The sequence below is a fragment of the Primulina tabacum genome, chromosome 14 (genome assembly GCF_025594145.1).
Source record: "Primulina tabacum isolate GXHZ01 chromosome 14, ASM2559414v2, whole genome shotgun sequence".
In the NCBI taxonomy this organism is placed as follows: Eukaryota; Viridiplantae; Streptophyta; class Magnoliopsida; order Lamiales; family Gesneriaceae; genus Primulina; species Primulina tabacum.
Window position 1 is genome coordinate 3,350,624 of NC_134563.1, and position 15,674 is coordinate 3,366,297.

The window sequence follows — 15,674 nt, forward strand, 5'->3', positions numbered from 1 at the left end:
GAAATTAGATTTAAGGAAGATATTATATCACAATAAAATCTTAACATAATTATCTAGAAAGGCAAAACCATAATTACCTTTCTGGACAAAATCAAATCAAACTCAATTTGTCAGTTAAACTCCAGTTAACTCCCCCTTAATATGAGAATTTTTCTCCCCCTGAATAAAATCAAGTCAGTACGGGTGTTGTTCATTGTGTTGGCAACACCTGCAAAAATCATTAACAGTTCATTAAAACAGAAACACATCAGAGAAGTAAAACCTTAACAAAGCAGAACATTAAAAAAGAAATCAAGCAAAGGTATCATTTGATCCTTTCAATTCACAGTCCCTTGAGTTTGAGTCGCATCTTCTCCCCCTTTTTGTCCAGAATGAACATCTACCTCCATAGCCAGACGATAGTCAGAAACTAAGTTCTCGTAGGAGACAAGATCAGCTTTAGCTCGTAATCACTATCCAAAATTACTGAGATAATTGCGTCAAAAATAATTTCAAAATAATTTCCAGAATTGAAACCCACGTTGATTTTAACACCACTGAACCATCAAAAATCACACATTCAGTTTTTCGTAAAATCAGGATTTTCAACGAATTTTCTCTATTGAAATACTCATACCTCATGACACAACAATATTCACAATGTTATGTTTATGCATGACCTATTTATGCCTAATAACATAATGTAACAGAAATGGAAACATGTAAACAAATATGAGATATGTTCACAAATGAAGTGTTTTCACAAATGTTGGCAACATTTTCTGACAACACGTACAATTCCAAAAAAACAATTTTGATTTTTCTTCACACTTGGTGACTTAACAGCTTTCTGATCATAGAAGTGGTAGCTCCCACACTAGAAGAACGGTCTTCTTTAGAACTCCTCTAGGTAGCTTTTTCCAATTTCTTCTATTTTACCTTCTGTATGAAATTCAGAAGAGGTAGCTCCCACGCTAAAAGCACAGTCTTCATTGGACTCTTTTAGGTAGCTTTTTCCAATCTTTTCTTCTGATACAGAGCATATGCATAATTGATTTGTCTTTTACTCAATCTTTTCAAGTCACTTTTCGTATGGGACAATGTCATGGAGTACATGATCATCCTTCAACTACTTTGTGATTTAATCAGATTGTTAAGCATATCCAAGTGTGTTAAGTTTAGATAGAACAAGAAATTGTAAGTCCATCAAAAGATTATGCAACATTGTGATAACACATCATATAACAGTATGAATGAAATGCAGAATGCTGAAATCCTAAAAATGCACATGCATGTTAGGTGTTGTCCGAGATGTTTTAACATCTGAGACAACATCTATGAATGATTAGGCAGAACACATGCTGAGAGATTTCCTAAGGTTGGAGAATCTCTCAAAATCTAATGTTTTTGTGAGTATGTCAGCCAGTTGGTTATTTGTATCAAAAAATTCAATTCGAATCAATCCTTTTTCTACTAAATCTCGAATAAAGTGATGTCTAATGTCAATGTGTTTTGTTCGAGAGTGTTGTATTGGATTTTTTGAAATATAAATTGCACTAGAATTATCACAGTACACAAGTGACAGCTGGAAGTTGTTGATTTTTGTGACTAAGTGTTTAAACACATCAAACGTGTCCGATTTCTCCCTAACGAAACTTACACAAGAATATCGTGAGAAATCATCAACACAAACAACAGAGTACTTCTTACTTTCAAAGCTTTCCACTTCCATAGGACCCATTAGGTCCATGTGAAGTAAATCCAGACAGCGTGTTGTCCCAGATGTTGGCAACACTGGGTGTGACACGCGAGCCTGCTTACTTTTTTCACAATCTCCGCACACATATGTTATACCAAATGAAAGATTAGGCATACCTCGTACTGCATCGTACTTACACAAGTTCTTCAAGGTTTTGAAATTTACATGACAAAGTTTTTGATGCCAAAAGTCGAGTTCACTGATTTGTGCATGATCGCATGAAAGTTCTTCACCTATTTGATAACAATTATCGGAAGACCTTGTACCTGTCATAATGCACATATTAGATTCATCAAAAACTTCACAAGTATGTTTATCAAACTTGACATGCAAATTATCATCACACAATTGGCTTATGCTTATCAAATTTGAATTTAATCCTTCGACATGAAGCACATTGTGGAGCTTTGGTAGTCCTTCAACCTTCAAAGTACCCTTTCCAACAATTTTTCCTTTAGCCCCCCCTCCATAGGTTACCCTCCCACCTTTTTGATCAACATAATCAATGAGATATTCTTGTGATCCTGTCATATGTCGAGAGCTTCCACAATTAAAGTACCAATGATATGCAGTGTTAGTTTTTAATGAAGTATAAACAACATTACAATGAATTTTTACTTTTGGTACCCAAATTTGTCTTACTGTAGGTCGATGGTGGGAGGTGTTGCGGGAAATGTTGGGCAACATTCGGGGCAACATCTGACTCGTCTTTTGATTCATCCGGTCATTCCTGAGTTTAAAACAGTAGGGCCTGATATGTCCAGGCTTAAAACAGTAATGACATACATACCTGCGTTTTCTTTTCTTAGGGACAGGTGCAACAAGTTGTCTTTTTGGTTGAGAGCTTTTGATTGGAGATCTAGGTCGTGTGGATGTAACAGCTTTTTCTTTCACAAAGATAGTCGATTTGGATGATTCACCAATATCAAATACACTGTCTTCGAATCCTAAGCCCTTTTTATCATTTCTTCCCATCAAAAGTATGGAATCAAGCTTGGATGTGCTTGAATTAAACTTGGATAAAGTCTCAGTTGCCTTTTGAAGTTCTTCTTTGGTCTTACCAAGTTCCAAATCCTTTTAACTCAAAATTACTTCAAGTTTGTCAACCACGGCTTTTAGATCGGTGTTTTCCTTCATAAGAGTTGAGTTAAGCTTGTGTCTTTTGGTCCAATCATCAAACAACTCTTCATAAAGCTTTTGAACACTCTCAAGAGTGATTTCTTCATCATCAGCTTCCAATTCATCATTTACACTCGAATTTCCAGAAGCTGTAGATTTTAAACACATTGATTTTTTGCAGATTTTGCGGCCAGGTGTGGCAACACCTAGGGCAACACCTAAAGGATTTACTTGCAACCAGTGTTTCTCTTCATTCCTTGGTCGAAACTGTTGTTGGACATGAGGTTTAGGAGCTGGTGGTCGAAGTGCTGCATTTGCCAGTGATGTGTCCATTTAAATATTTCTATCAAACAAAACAAAAACCAGAATCAACACTTAGTATATCAAGAGTAGGCTCTGATACCACTTATAAGGAATCGTGTTGTTCGACAGATACCACAAAATAATAACAATATCAGAATAGGATGTATATGATGTAAAATTGTAAATTTGTGATTTGTCAGAATTAGGTGTTGTTCCAGATGTTACAACATCTGGGACAACATGCAGCGCAATATTATATTTTATAGCCCAAACTCACTTTAAATAAACAACTTAGACGAGATTAAATTTGCACAAGTACCTTATGGCAAAAATTAATCACTAGAAAATCAAATCGTTTACAAAAACCAATCACTAGTGATTCTCACTAAAATCAATTTCCTCAATAAGTTGATAAAATAAAGCTTTCTAAAAACAAATAACCAGAATAAAATCATTCAAGAAAGCAAAAACTAGATGCCAAAAGTTTGGAGCAACAAAACCCGATTTTCAGCCAACACTTGCACTCGTGTTGTCTGAGATGTCTCCAACATTTACGGCAACACTTGATATCAGCACTCTCCAGAAATAGCAACGTCCTTGAGAATTATTTGTCTCTAAAAACCGCGACGTGCAAATTGCACAAAATATGCAGCAACGAAAACTTTCAAGTGAAGAGCGATAAACACGAGAACAATAGATCGAAGAAAGCCACCACAAAAATCTCCCACGAAAATCTCTTCACTAAAAATCTCCACGAAATTCTCTCCAATAAAAATCACGTCCACGAAAAATCCTTTCACGAAAATACCTCACGTTAAAATTCTTCACGAAAACTTTACACGAAAAATCACCCACGAAAAACACCTTCACGTGAACTCTCTGAATTTTTCTTCTCTCTCAATCCCTTCTCTCTCTATTTTTGAATCTTTATCTCTTATATTTATAATTCACTTCATCTCACAAGAAAATCTAAAAAATAAAGAAATCAAGAGTTAAATCAATACTATCATATCTTCAAGATCTTTATCATAAATATAATATCTAGAAAAAGAAAACCCAATATTTCACATAATCTTATCAAGAATGAAATTAGATTTAATGAAGATATTATATCACAATAAAATCTTAACATAATTATCTAGAAAGGCAAAATCATAATTAAATATTAAATATCACATCAACAAGGAAGAATATATCTTGAGAAATTTCATATATAAATTATATTTCCCTTCGTACACATATCTATATTGTCTAGCTGATCATCTCTGATTTGTTTCCTTAAATAATGAAAATATATAATCATCAAATCCAACTCTAGAAAATGTTTTGGGCATAAAAGACAAAAACACGTGACATCTAGTATTATTTTTGAAATTGCTCTAGTACGACTATATTATAAACGTTCAAATATATATGTTGCAAATTCTCTACATAAGATCATCTCAAGATTCAACAAATACTCTACTCCAATTACATCTTTTATTTGAGATTTGCAAGCTCTATTGAAATTTACAAGTACACACATAAAGTTTCATGTGATCTATTCAAAGGATCACATGTGTTGACATCTTACTCACAATTGTATCAAAGCCATATTGTATTTTGTGTGAGTTTTTTAATTGACAAAAAAGGTTTTGTGTAGATTAATTTTATTTGGGAAAAGATGTTACTATGAGTTTCATTTAGATAATGGTAAGTCCGACTGAAGTGAGTTATCTCAAACGGTTGTAACTCACAAAATCTTTTAATAGAATCCTTCTGAAAAAAAAAAGGTCATCATTCGAACTTCCATAAACAATCCATGTGTAATTTATTTTCATCTGCAATACTTTTCCTGAGATTTTTTTGATTGTGGTCTACTGATTTCATTTAGTTTACTAAGTTTGGCCGAACTTTTTCCACACTGATTTCTCTAGTTTTCCATTGAAATTTAGAAGGTGTAATGACCCGATGCTGATTTTCCTTTAATTTGGCAATAATCGAGAGTAATTATATTAAAATGAGAAATTTAAAATAATTAAATTATGTGTTTAAATATGTATTAAAAAATATCTAGCAAACGAGAGTTGAAATAAAATAGACATGGTCAATTTTTAACCCCAAATAATAATAAAAAAGAACATACATACAACATACATAGATCTATCTACCTTATTATCCATGTCACTATCATCTTCATCATCTATGTCTCAACCTCTTTGATACGATTCTTCAATCACGAAAAGCAAACGCACTCAAAAATAGAGTCATGCCCTCGATTCGATGAATAAAGAACGTTGGGTTATCCCGATCTTTTGAAACAAGCAAAGATTTTGTGATATTCACCTCTAAGCGATGGAAACTTAGCAACAAATATTAACGATAGAAGCAATCGAATTTCAGACGAACCTTCAAAGAACTCGTCTTTGACAATCTGTGCGAAAACAATTGACAAATGGCACAAAGATGAAATCTTTGATAAGTTTGATTTTTAAGAAAAAAGCAAAAGCCTTGAAAATTTTGAGAGAAAACTCAAAATATTTTATAAAACTCAAAAGTAATTGTTTCATAGTGTTTTACAATGCATATTTATCAAAAAAAAACAAGAAAAATTGTAAACTAGGCCTGCGCATAAATTTCTACGCGGCGGCGCATGATCTCGCGCAGCTGCGCGAGGTCCTATCTCTGTCCAGCAGCTGGCGCACGGATGCGCGTGTTTAGGCGATGGGGCGCGCGCGGGCGCGCGGCTGCGCCACATCTGGCATGGTGGCGTGCGTCGTTCTGTCCTGCTGCGCGCGCGGGCGCCCGGGATTAGGCGCGGGTGCGCGTGTGCTGCTGCCCTCATGATTATTTAGCACTTGAATGACATCCCAAACACTTCCAACATTGTGGCCATGTTCCCAAAGCTCCTCTAATTTGGACATCCAATTTGAGTCTTTGAAGTGCTTCTTTAAACTTCTTGCTATGTCCCCTTGTTATAGGTCCTTCGAGCAACTCCAGTGAATCTCATGCCTTCTTTGGAGCTTGATCAACCACATTCGCATCATTCTCTCTCTCCCCATAAACAAAAGTCTCAACCATCTCCGCCACTTTGACCGCATTGTTCGCCGTCATAATTTGATGAAATTTTAAAGTAAACGCATCTTCGGAAAGCCCATGACTGGAGCTAAATTTTGATACTGATACTGAAGGGTTTCTCGAAACTTTCCGACGAACCGTCGAAATCGCCGTCCTCCGCTGCTCAAAACTCAAACTTGGTTGAGGGGTTTTGTTCCATGTATCATAAGCTTTGTTTTGATACCAAAATTTAGTAGAAATCTTGTGACTCAGTCGGTCTTGTTTTCTGTGCGATTTCGGTTGTCTTCTCCAACGAGTTTGCCACATGTTGCCAATGAGTTTAGTTTTTAGGCCCGATTTACATCCTTATTTTGGCAAGTTCAAAGGCTTCCTAAGTGTAAAATTTAATCTTTCATAATTAATTCGATTTTAGTCCAAATATCACATCGATATTGATAAATTGTTGGATTATTCTCTTATGTTGCGTAGTTGATCGATTCGGAGATATAATCTGGTGAGTTTAAAATTCATTGTTGAATTAATAATGCAATATTTTGATGAAATTAAGATAGTTTCATAATAATTGGAATTTATCGCAATAATTCGAGTTAATAAAATAATGAAATTCGAATATTGTGAAATTTGAGATAAAATTCAAAGTTTGTGAATTTAAGAAAATTAGTCATTTGAATATTAGTTTAGCATCATTTAAAAATAGAAAAATATATTCAATGAAATAAAATAGAAATTATTTTTTTTAGGCATTTCAATTGAACATTGGAAGTTTAGAAATTTAAAGTGCCTAAATAGTTAAAGTTGAAATTTTAGTTGAATATGAATGGTTATGAGATTTTTATACAATGATAAAACAATTTAAATTTAATATCCATGTGATTTTTCCGAGTTGACATTTCCAAGATTTTCTTGAGGATTTAAATTAATGATAAATTGGTTGATGTATGTAGATATCAATTCTTTTCACGATGTCTGATAGAGAGATATCTGATGATCATGTGCATGATTTATTTGCTATTTGTTGATTTATGTGATATTATATTCTGACTTGTATATTATCAATGAGTAATTCAAGCAATAAAATAAAATATTTCTTTTGTCCACACACATTTTTATTTTAATTAGATACATAAGTACCACTGAATATATCATATTGAGCATTTCTTTTATTGAGATCCAATTATATTTCGGTTGAGATTCATTATATATATGATATGATATTGTGTCATGGAGATATTTGACTACCTTGATTCGGTGCGGCTTAGGTAGTTACTGGCTTCAAGGCTAGGCCATATCCTAGGCACAGTCCTCTAAATCGTGGACCAACTCGAACATATTATGTATGATTGTTGATACTGATCATTTGACTCCTGAAATATTGAACATATTCATGCCTTGCATTTCTATATCATATGTCATGGTTTGTTGATGTCTCATACTGGGGTTTCTGATCCTCGAAATGGGGTTGTCGTGTCTTTTTTGTGTGGACATGACATGTGGTACATGTGGTTCAATCTCAGGTGCTCGAGAGGAAGCATTGGGAAGTACCAGAGCTCTTTGAGAGTGAGCGCATATTTTTAACTCACTTCTCCGCTGTTTACTGATTCATCATGATTGTATGTTAATAAATTGTGATTAGATTAACGAGCCCTCACAGAAGATTGAGATCTGATTTTGACTGCTAACACGAGTTGAATTAACCTTTTCTCAAAGATCAAGAAAAATTTACGAAGTGTTTATTCATTTCCTCTAAACATCTCAATTGATCAAAACAGTAACAATTAAAGTATAAATTTTAATAATAAGCTCAATTGGTAACAACACTCTAGGAATCTAGGTATTTAAGCCTAAAAGTCCTAGGCTGAGTGTTGAGGGAGACAGAAAAAACCACTTTCCGAAGTTGATATTCTATGAGTGATAATGCAAGAGTATGAGTTACGTCTCATGTTAAACCAACCCACGGCCATGCTCACTAGTATTACATGAATATAGGTTGAAATACATGATAGATCAACCTACAACCCATAATCATTACAAAAAATAGTTAAATAATAATAATAATTATTAACCAGTAACCAAAACAAAGAAAATCTTTTATGTTATGATTATGTCGGCCCAATTTCTATTTAAAATCTAAGTTTTTGAATTTTACATTAATTTTTTTTTTTTTTAAAAAAAACAAGTTTTGTCCGTTTTCTTACGTGATCAGTGATCACACTCGTGAACATGGTGACCATTGCCGAAGTGTGGGGAAATGGATATTTTGGACTCGTTTAATGTGGTGGGGATCGCTAAGCATATATATGTATATATATATATATATATGTATGTATGAGTTGATGACACTCACTATAATTACTGAATTAGAGATTTGTCCATGCTACATCGAAAATGATGCATTTTAAAAAATATGTTCACACGAACATGAATTCAAAACAAAAAGTTTATTACACATTTTTTGTTTGATTTCAGATGTTCGCTGTTTGATTTCAGATGTTCGTGCGAACATCTTGTATAAAAATACATCAGAAGTACCGTGCGAACATCTTGTATAAAAATACATCAGAAGTACCAACAATTTATGAGTAAATCTCTTGTGAGACGGTTTCACGAATCTTTATCTGTGAGACAGATCAACCCTACCGATATTCACAATAAAAAATAATACTCTTAGCATAAAAATAGTATTTTTTCATGGATGACCCAAATAAGAGATCTGTCTCACAAAATACGACCCGTGAAACCGTCTCATATAAGTTTCTGGCACAATAATTCTATACTCTCTTTTGAATTTTTATCTCATCTCATACTTCAAAAATTTGCAGTCATTAACACCATAATCCCCACGATCTGCATGCACATTGCAGAAAAACAATTGTGAAATAAAAATTAAAATTGGAAAATGTCATATATCAAAATCCTGGTCACAGAGATTATATTCTAAAATTTTCTTCGGAAGAAAAATGTACCTCAAAAGAAAATCAAACGTGCATTCATTATGTTAAAACATTTTCCGAAATTCTATTCGAAAACTTAACATCAAACCACCAGAATTAAGGTACGAATTACATTCTATATAATATATATTACCATGTATGTATCATGTTTATATGTATATATCACCGACCAATTCAAGGGATTCTACGATAGCTAACAAGGAAAGTTGGAAAAAAGGGAGGGAGTTCATATAAATCAACTAACTCTACTAGTTCCTCAATTAAAACTCATGATACGAACCCGTGGGAATCTTAAACAAGAACGAAGGAAAGAATCACGGGCAAAAGAAATTAAAGAACTTGAAGTTGCCATTGAGGAGGCCGATTCGTCGACACCGACTTTGGTCAGATGCTACATCACTTTTTAGAAACATCTGAGAGAAAGCTTCCCAGAAGTTGCTCGGCTCGTTGCACAATTTGATTCATCAGAAAAATGCATAAATAAAATGCAGGTGAAACCAGTATCAGAAAATTAGAGTATTCGTGTGGTATTTTCTGAAGCTCTTGTAAATTTGTATGGTGGTATGGTTGTATACGGAGGTTTTGGCCTAGTTCTCTCCTGTGTACGTGACACTGTTTCATAATAAACACGACTGCAGTTGATATTTTTCTTAGAAAAAAACACAATCTATTTAAATAATAGAAAAGAATCCCATTTAAAGGAATAAAAATAAAATAAAATAAAAATAAATTATAGGGTCCTCCTATACATCCCATCCCCATACAAGATAATCAATAACCACATGATTCATTCATCCAATCAACGTTGCACCAACTGTCGGCCAAACTGTCCCTCACATTACAACCTTATGGTCCCCATAATTAATTAAAATAAAAATAATAATAAGGCACAGAAAGTAACCTGTATCATTAACAAACATTTTCTTCTCTATCCCCACACTTTAGAACAAACCAAATATTCCTTCTTTCATCATGATCCCCATCTTCTGCAACGGTCTCACTAAAATATATATGTGTGTGTGTGTGTGTGTGTGTGTGTGTGTGTGAAGAAAGAAATGATCTTCAATACTTCATATTCTATATATTTTCTTACATTGACTGAATATTGCTTGCTACATATTCTATCATAGGATACATCACAAACATCTAAATAAATATAAATCATAGTTGTTAGAAGCACAAGGCTAGTAAGGGTCAAAAGTATCATAGAGCCTAAGGCGAGACGTGTGAAGTAAAACACCCTAAAATGATGTGATATATTCTAAATATTTGAGGAAACTTCATGACAAATAATGTGATAATCATAAAAGAATAATAAAACAAGTATTCTTGGTATATAAGCAAAATTGACGTTCCTTATCTTGTGTTTCTTCGTGGATTCACCATCTCTACATTGAAGGCACAGTTAAACATGAACTTGAGCCTAAAAATGTACAAAGACTTGGGTTCTATGATTAAGGCCTACATCGAGGCACAAAAGCAGAGCCCTGAACCTAGGCACTTGCCTCGTGGGCTTTTAAATAACTATGACATGATGAATAGAGGATTCTACAGTCCACCAATTTTCTTGAATCTATTCCAGGTTGGGTCCAACTGAGGCATTATGGATCTTCATTCAATAGCCCCTGCTGAATGTGTAGCTTGGGTTGGTTTCATCCACCACCACTCCCAGTGATTAGTGAAATGAAAGAAGTGGGGGATGCAGAAAAGTTGTTATTAAACTATGCATTATAACTTCTGCAGATGGCCGAGTAGCAGAAATTTAAAGGAAAAAGCGAAATTTTAAGTAGAGCATTGAAAAAACTTGAAGATATTTTAGAACCTTCAATATTAATTTATTAGGAATCATCATCAAGTAAAACAGAAGGAGTTTCAGTTGACTAGATCCTTGCAAACTTTTGCCTAACAACTACATTTACAGTAAATACATTGTCAAGAATATAGGACAGAACTAACTTAGGAAAAACATGCGACCATCAACTGATTGTCTGTGCGAATATAGAGATATTGTTCCTAGAGAGAACTCTGCCACAGAACTACGTACCTTAACTGCATTATGGATAGAGACAGACGATCTCTCTTAAACACGTTTCTCAAGCAAAATCGACCTCAATATGCAAACTTCCCAATCACACCTACTAATGAAAAAAGAAAATCAGAAGTGTCGATACTAAAGAACAGAAAGGAATACAATACAAATTGATGACGGGAGGAACGACCTTTCTGTGTCAGCATCCATAGCAAAAGAGTTGCCACATGCAAGAAAAACTATCTCAATCTTAACCATCTGCTCTATAATTTTGTAGTGCATGTACTGCGTTTTTAGTTGCCACACGCAAATACATTGACTCATTAGGAAATACAAAGCCAGTACTCTCAGTATATGTTTTAAACATCGGCAGCTCGGTATCTGCGACTATAATGCATGAATGAAGATGGATGCGTGAGTTGACCATCATCAACCACCTACAGGGGCAACGCAAATCAGTGGAGAACGGTCTATTTTGTGGGAAAAAGATCTGCGGGACACAAAAGTGCAGCCCACACGAGTTCTACAAATTATGTATTACCTGCTTGAGTTGAGTGCCACTTGACATTGAGTCTTGGAATTGGTTACAAATCAGGGACTCCTGCACAAAAATGAACACAAGAGACACAACCCAATTTAAGTGTGCAACAATTAACATGAGCAAGGCCAAACAATCAAAGTATAGGTATGGATTATACAAAAGATTGAAGTGTTGATATAAATTATACAGAAACTAGCAATAATTCTATGAGGTGAGCTTACCTGTAGGACATGAGAATGGCTGGGAGAATGTTGGTTACAGTAAAAAGCCTGAGGTTCATACATGTTAGGATTAGGTTGATGATTGATCGTTAAATTAGATGCTTGATACATTCTCTGAACCACATGATTTGCTTCGACGGAGTACAAACCCTTCAAAAGAAACAATATACAAGGTCAAATTTAGATAAAAGATAAAATAGTTGTAGAAAGCTTCGCATAGGATATCTTTGAACATTTAGTTTATATTACCTGCGTAATTGAACTTAGTGTAGGTGCTGGAATGGGAGATGAAATATATGCTGAAGGGGCACATGCAACAGATAAAACAGTCCGTGACGGAGATGGGTGAACATCGAGCTCTCCACCAGCACTGGGGACTTGTTCATCATAATGATTCAGTTGATCTGTTTCAACTGCTTCTTGCAATACATTAGCATCCTGATCCCCAAAATCATTTCTATCCAAACCGACAACTGCTGGTGCATTTTCAGAAGCAAAAGTGCCTCTAATATTCTCAAATGATTTGAAATTCAAGATTCTTTCGACACCTTGCATCACTTCATCAAGTTGTCTTGCAGCAAATTCAAATGCAGGATCAGATTCAGCAGCTCTAGCAGATATTTTAATTATATTGCGACAGAGATCCTTATATCGGGTAGCAATCACCTTTCTGTTATCTTCTGTTGCATAACCATAATTTTCTCTAATAGGTAAAATCCTCGCGTCTTTTGTCCATCTCTTTAAGATGTAACAAGAAGGAACAACCTTTATATTGTGATGATCAAGCACTTTTAGAGCATGACTACACAAAAACCCCACATGCTCAAACTTCAGACAGTTGCAAGAAACTGTGCCATCAAGAGAATTATACACAACCAAAAAGTCTTTCGACTTCCCATACATTCTAACTTTGTAATCGAATTTCGAATCTTGCTCACCACTTTTGTTAATGATTATGTTTAAACACTTCTCATATTCCCTCTGAAATACTTCAAATGCTTTTGGAGTATAAATTTCACTGGGAAGCTTCAGCAAAATGGCATTAGCCATCAAAACTGGAGCCTTTCTTTGTGTTTGAAAAGCTGCTTCTAGTTCACTGTACTTTTGTTCATTAACCACACTCTCAAAGTGCTTTAAAAACTGCAGCATGTCAAGGTCAGGGCCCAAATAGCTCCTGAGTTTATCTGACATCTGCTCAACGAGATGTTTGCCATTGCTTTCGATGAAGAAAGTATTTCTACCATATGTTGCAGCCCATTTTTCTTTTTCTCTAAACATCCATTTCAACCATGAATTTTGATGCAGGCCATGTTTTTCTAACATCGAATCCCATGCTTGGAAAAACTCATCCTCTTGCTCATGAGAAAAGATGCAATTTCTAAAGTCAGTTGCAAATGAATCATGATCATTTATTAAATGACGCAGATGCTTATGAGCAATCAGATACATCTGCCAGGCACATATAACATGGTTTGTTTCTGGTAACAATGCATGAATAGCTTGCACAATTGTTGCATCTTGATCTGAGAGAATGAATTTTGGTTTCTTACCAGACATCGTCTCGACAAAAGTTTGAAATAGCCACTTGAACGTATCAACAGTGTCATCATATAGCAAGGCAGCACCAAAAACTACTACCTGTCGATGATGATTTAGACCAACGAACTGCACAAAGGGGCGAGAATCCTTGTTTCTTATGGATGATGTATCTAGGCAAACAACATCACCAAAGTGTGCACAGTCAATAATCATATTGTCATCAGCCCAAAAAATGTTGGTTATCTTATCTTCAATATCCAGTTGTACCGAGTAAAAGAATGCAGGATTTAAAAAATGTTGCCTTTGGAAGTAATACAATAACCGTGCTGCATCTCCTTCCTTCATATCTCTTGTCCGCTCAGTGCTCAAGTAAAGGTTTTCAGTCTCACTTTGAAAGTCATCAAATTTATCTGGAGCACATAAGCGTATACCTAACAATTGAATAGATAGTCTTGACTTAATCTCTAAATTCTTCATTGTGTCAGATTCAGAAACTTCAGTCGACTCCCAATTTCCACATAACGGAAATTCCAATAACTTCTCAGCTTTACTGAGGTCGACATCATCATGATTGTGCTCCTTTTCAAATTGCGTAACCTGATACTTACCATTAGGTTGACGGGTTACAACCATATATGCCAAACAACCTGTTCGCGTCTCCTTGCGATGCTTTTTAACATTAATATCTCGCCTGTCTTTCTTACGGTGACCTTGTCTAGAACACGTAAACTTTCGGGACATCACCCGACCATGGACCTTACTCCTATTGACCCAATCTTTTCTCACACTAAACCCCACCAATTCAGCATACCTACTGTAAAAACCATATGCTTGCTCGTCCGAAACAAACTCCATACCAAGCTTGAGCACTTCATCTTTAGCATTAAATTTGAAATTTTGACAGTCTTGCTCCACATTCAAGTCCAAACTATTCGATATTCTAAGATCCATGGGTTCCTCGTGGTTCCTGACAGCCTCATCCTCAACTCTATCCATGATCTTCCAATCACATGCAACTAAACCGATTATGAACTAAAATTATTGCATCATCCTCGTATCTAGACATATGGGGAATTCAAAACACAACATGTACAAATTGTCAAACTTAAAGCATATGTCCACACCAAAATACATAATCTAGCAAAAAAAAACATAGTACCTCACACACCAAACAAGAAAGAAAAAATCCTCAACCACAAAACTTGGGTGCTTCACAAAGCATTCTTCGTGACAACGATGTTTTTTCTCATGAATCCATACATTGCATAATCATTCATTAATTACAAATTATCATTGTATCATCAAAGACTGAATTTTTGTCATACACACTTCTGAGAAGATAAAAGAAAAGAATCTTAAAATTGTAGAAGAACCATCAATACCCATACCTAATTTCTCATCCAAAATGCATAAGAATCATTCCACGAAAAGGGTACACACAAAAACAAAAGGATTCCGAAGGGATAAACACTATACCTGGGCAGATTCACTAACCCCACAAAACTTGAAACAAAAAGAATTAAAGATTTTGGGAGATAGAAGAAAACTGGACTTGATGTCGCGTTCCGACGGGTAAATGTTTTATGAAGATTTCCTTTTATGTTTCCTTCGTTACCTTCCTCTCTGTTTTCTTTGGGCTAAAATTCCATTTTGCGAGTCGCCAAGAGCTTAAAAGGAAGGGGGTGTTGAAAAAGGACTCGATTGCAATTGTGGCAGTATAAGTAATATTTAAAAATTTCGTATTTGTTCCTTTCGACTACGATCTATAGCAAATTAGTCCTCCATTTTTTAAATAAAGCAAAAATAAACTTTATGCAGGTGGATCATGGTTTCTAAAACGGTTAGATACTATTCAATGGAAGGTGAAATTAGAACCTAACAGTTTGTGCACGATTTTCGTTCTGGTTTGTTTACCACGACAAGGAATCCGGCCATTTTGCGACGGCCTAAATCGTTGTTGACGAGGATCATCGACAATTGTTTTAAATCATCCATCTATTCTTCTGCACAGACAACAATGTTTTTTTAGAAATCATTGATGAAATCAATTACTGAACACAAAAATCGTTGCTATTTTGGTGATAGCATTCTTTTAAAAACATCAGCTATTATATAACCGACGATTTATGATGTGTCCTGGAAGTAACAACAGTCCAACAAAATCTGTCATTATATT

The 15,674-nt window shown here is 34.9% G+C and overlaps 1 protein-coding gene across 8 annotated transcripts; it reads right to left on the bottom strand.

The window, feature by feature from the left end:
• Positions 1-9,270: 9,270 nt before the first annotated feature.
• On the bottom strand, positions 9,271-15,191 carry LOC142524104 (protein FAR1-RELATED SEQUENCE 5-like). 8 transcript variants are annotated; one of them, XM_075627859.1, is made up of 7 exons: positions 14,975-15,191; positions 12,209-14,556; positions 11,960-12,109; positions 11,739-11,798; positions 11,388-11,634; positions 11,213-11,306; positions 9,271-9,780 (listed from the first exon to the last, which is right to left on the bottom strand). In XM_075627859.1, the coding sequence occupies exons 2-5, from the start codon at positions 14,492-14,494 to the stop codon at positions 11,557-11,559; spliced, it is 2,574 nt and encodes an 857-aa protein (XP_075483974.1). In that variant the 5' UTR covers positions 14,495-14,556; positions 14,975-15,191; the 3' UTR covers positions 9,271-9,780; positions 11,213-11,306; positions 11,388-11,556. The 8 variants fall into 8 exon arrangements, with proteins under 8 accessions (XP_075483974.1, XP_075483973.1, XP_075483969.1 ...); XM_075627858.1 differs by having other exon boundaries at positions 9,272-9,780; positions 11,213-11,303; XM_075627854.1 differs by lacking the exon at positions 9,271-9,780 and adding an exon at positions 9,805-10,902 and having other exon boundaries at positions 11,209-11,303.
• Positions 15,192-15,674: the final 483 nt, after the last annotated feature.